Here is a 2,386-nt window from a genome sequence, read left to right as displayed (position 1 = left end):
ATATATATATATAATCATCCCAAACCCAAAGGAAGTACTTTTCAGTATATATGTATATGTGTGGTTTGGTTGTTGCATATATAGAATATAAAAATAACGAACGGCTTAACTCTTGAGTCGGGGGAACATTTAAAAATTGTGTCTTTATTATTTAACGGGCAAGTTCTATTTTACAAAACCAAAAGACAGATTGGTACTTGATACGTGATAGGGATAGCACAGGATGAAGAAAATATGGCATGTTTTTTTTGTCTAAAAAACTCAAAAAAAAAAAAAAACTCGAGTTCTAACTTTATTTAAGTTCACGTTCTTTTAAGTTTCAATTTTATTAAATTTTACTTAATTTTATTCAAATTACAATTTCAACTCAAGTTATAATTCAAATTTAACTCAAAAATTACACTCAAATTACACTTTAAAAGAACAACTCCTATATAACTTGGCACTTGACTGTGATTGTAATGTATAAATCAAAAGAGAAAAAATAATGAATATGAATATCAATGTACAAGGAACTGATGAACCGAAGCGGAACATGGGAAATGAAAAAGCTAAGTAAGCCTAGCGCATCATAAGGGCGAACTCGTCAAAGGTGAGAACCCCATCTCCATTGAGGTCGAATACTCTAACGATGGCCTTGCAATCCTCAAGAGACCGTGACTCCCCCAGTCGCCCCAGCATCCTCCTCAAGCTCCCTGGAGTTATGCACTCTTCCATGGCAGCCGCGTACATCCCAAACGCCTCTCTCAGCTCCTTCACCTTCTCCTCTTCCGTCTCATGACTCGTCTCCATCAGACTACAAAACTCCTCGAACCCCAAATGCCCGTCCCCGTCTTTGTCGGAACATGCCACGGCGGCTTCTGCCTCCTCCCTAGACAGCTGCCCTCCAGCCGCCCCCACGCAGCTACGCAACTCAACCGGGGATATCTTGCCGTCACCGTCCTCGTCCATGTAATTGAACACCATTCGGAGCTGCTGCTGCTGCTGCGATTCCACTACTTGATCAACTTCCACTTGATCTAGTGACGGCGTCCTCCCGCTCTTGGGGGACAACTTGCGGCATAATCTCGCAAAAGATGATTTTTTTGGAGAAGACGGAGAAGGAGAAGAAGAAGAAGAGGAAGGAGATTTTGCGTAGGTTGTCATGTAAGCTTAATTATAACCTTAAAATGTTGAGAAAATGTTGAGATGAGTTTGGTTGATGATGAAACTGAATTTGGTTTGAGATGAGTTGCTGTTGTATATGTTGTGCGAGTATTTATAGAGAGTAGAAGACGCCGCCAAAAGACGCGTGTTTGTAGATATTTTTTTATATATAATTTGGGAAAAGTCAAACTTAAATAGGGGCTAGGGGGAAAGGAAGGAAATAATGATATTTAGTTTATAATTATAATTGGATAATGATAGCCAATCCATCGGTGAGTGTTAGAAACGTGGATCTTCGTATTCAATTCACACGTAAAGATAAATGTCTAGTTGATTTTGTGAATTTAAGTTTTTAATTTAAATTTAAATGTGATATTTTTTAAAAAAATTTTACTGTAATAAAAAAAATTAGATGTGATATTTTTAAAAAATTTTTTATTATAAAAATTTAAAATTAAAAACTCAAATCGGTGAAATGAATAAGACAAAAACATAAATGATTGAACGTTCCATTTTTTTCCACCGGCCATGAGCCAGTTGTTTTTGCGAGGGAGGGATTCCGTGTGCGCAGCGCGTCAACGAAACTTCCTGCCTCCGTACTGTGCACTCATTGCTTCGCTAGTGGATAACATTTTTCTTTCTTTCTTCTTTCCTTCTCTGCCCTGAATTAGAAAAACGTTAATATATATATATATATATATTATATATTCCCTTTTTTCTCCATCTTTTTTTCACTAAAAGTTATTTACTCATTTTTAATTGTGAAGACCATTTACTTGATCAGAATTTAGAAATGAGTAATCTTTTTTGTTCGTATAGAGTTAAATAATCGCTCCCTTATAAAAAATAAGTTCTAAAAATAGATCTGGGCCGACTCTATAACAGAGACGATATATTTTTATCGAATTATATAAAATTTTTTAAAATAAAAAAAAGATAAATATTTTTTAAAATGTATGTCTCTGAATTTTTATTTTTTATTCTTAATTAATAAATTTTTTAATCAAATAATTATATTAGTCAAAAAGATATTAATTAAGAGTAAATGATAAAAAAAATTAAATTTATACACTCTAAAATTAAGTTGAACAATTTTCTTTTCTTGAAAAATACTATAAAATAAGAGCTTTTGAGCCACGGCCTTCTAGTTGTACCCTCTTTTTTCTAAGGGGACCCTTAAGTTATATACTATAGTTTAATATATATTTTCTATTAGCAAATGACTATGATAAGACCAGAC

General features: G+C 33.9%; 1 protein-coding gene across 1 annotated transcript; it reads right to left on the bottom strand.

Moving 5' to 3' along the window:
• Positions 1-408: 408 nt before the first annotated feature.
• On the bottom strand, positions 409-1,254 carry LOC21407499 (calcium-binding protein CML39). The gene has a single exon (XM_010096180.2). The coding sequence runs from the start codon at positions 1,144-1,146 to the stop codon at positions 562-564; it is 585 nt and encodes a 194-aa protein (XP_010094482.1). The 5' UTR covers positions 1,147-1,254; the 3' UTR covers positions 409-561.
• Positions 1,255-2,386: the final 1,132 nt, after the last annotated feature.

Source organism: Morus notabilis, unplaced genomic scaffold, assembly GCF_000414095.1.
Source record: "Morus notabilis unplaced genomic scaffold, ASM41409v2 Scaffold314, whole genome shotgun sequence".
In the NCBI taxonomy this organism is placed as follows: Eukaryota; Viridiplantae; Streptophyta; class Magnoliopsida; order Rosales; family Moraceae; genus Morus; species Morus notabilis.
The sequence above is the reverse complement of the archived record's forward strand: the minus strand, read 5'-3'. Positions and strand labels throughout refer to the sequence as shown.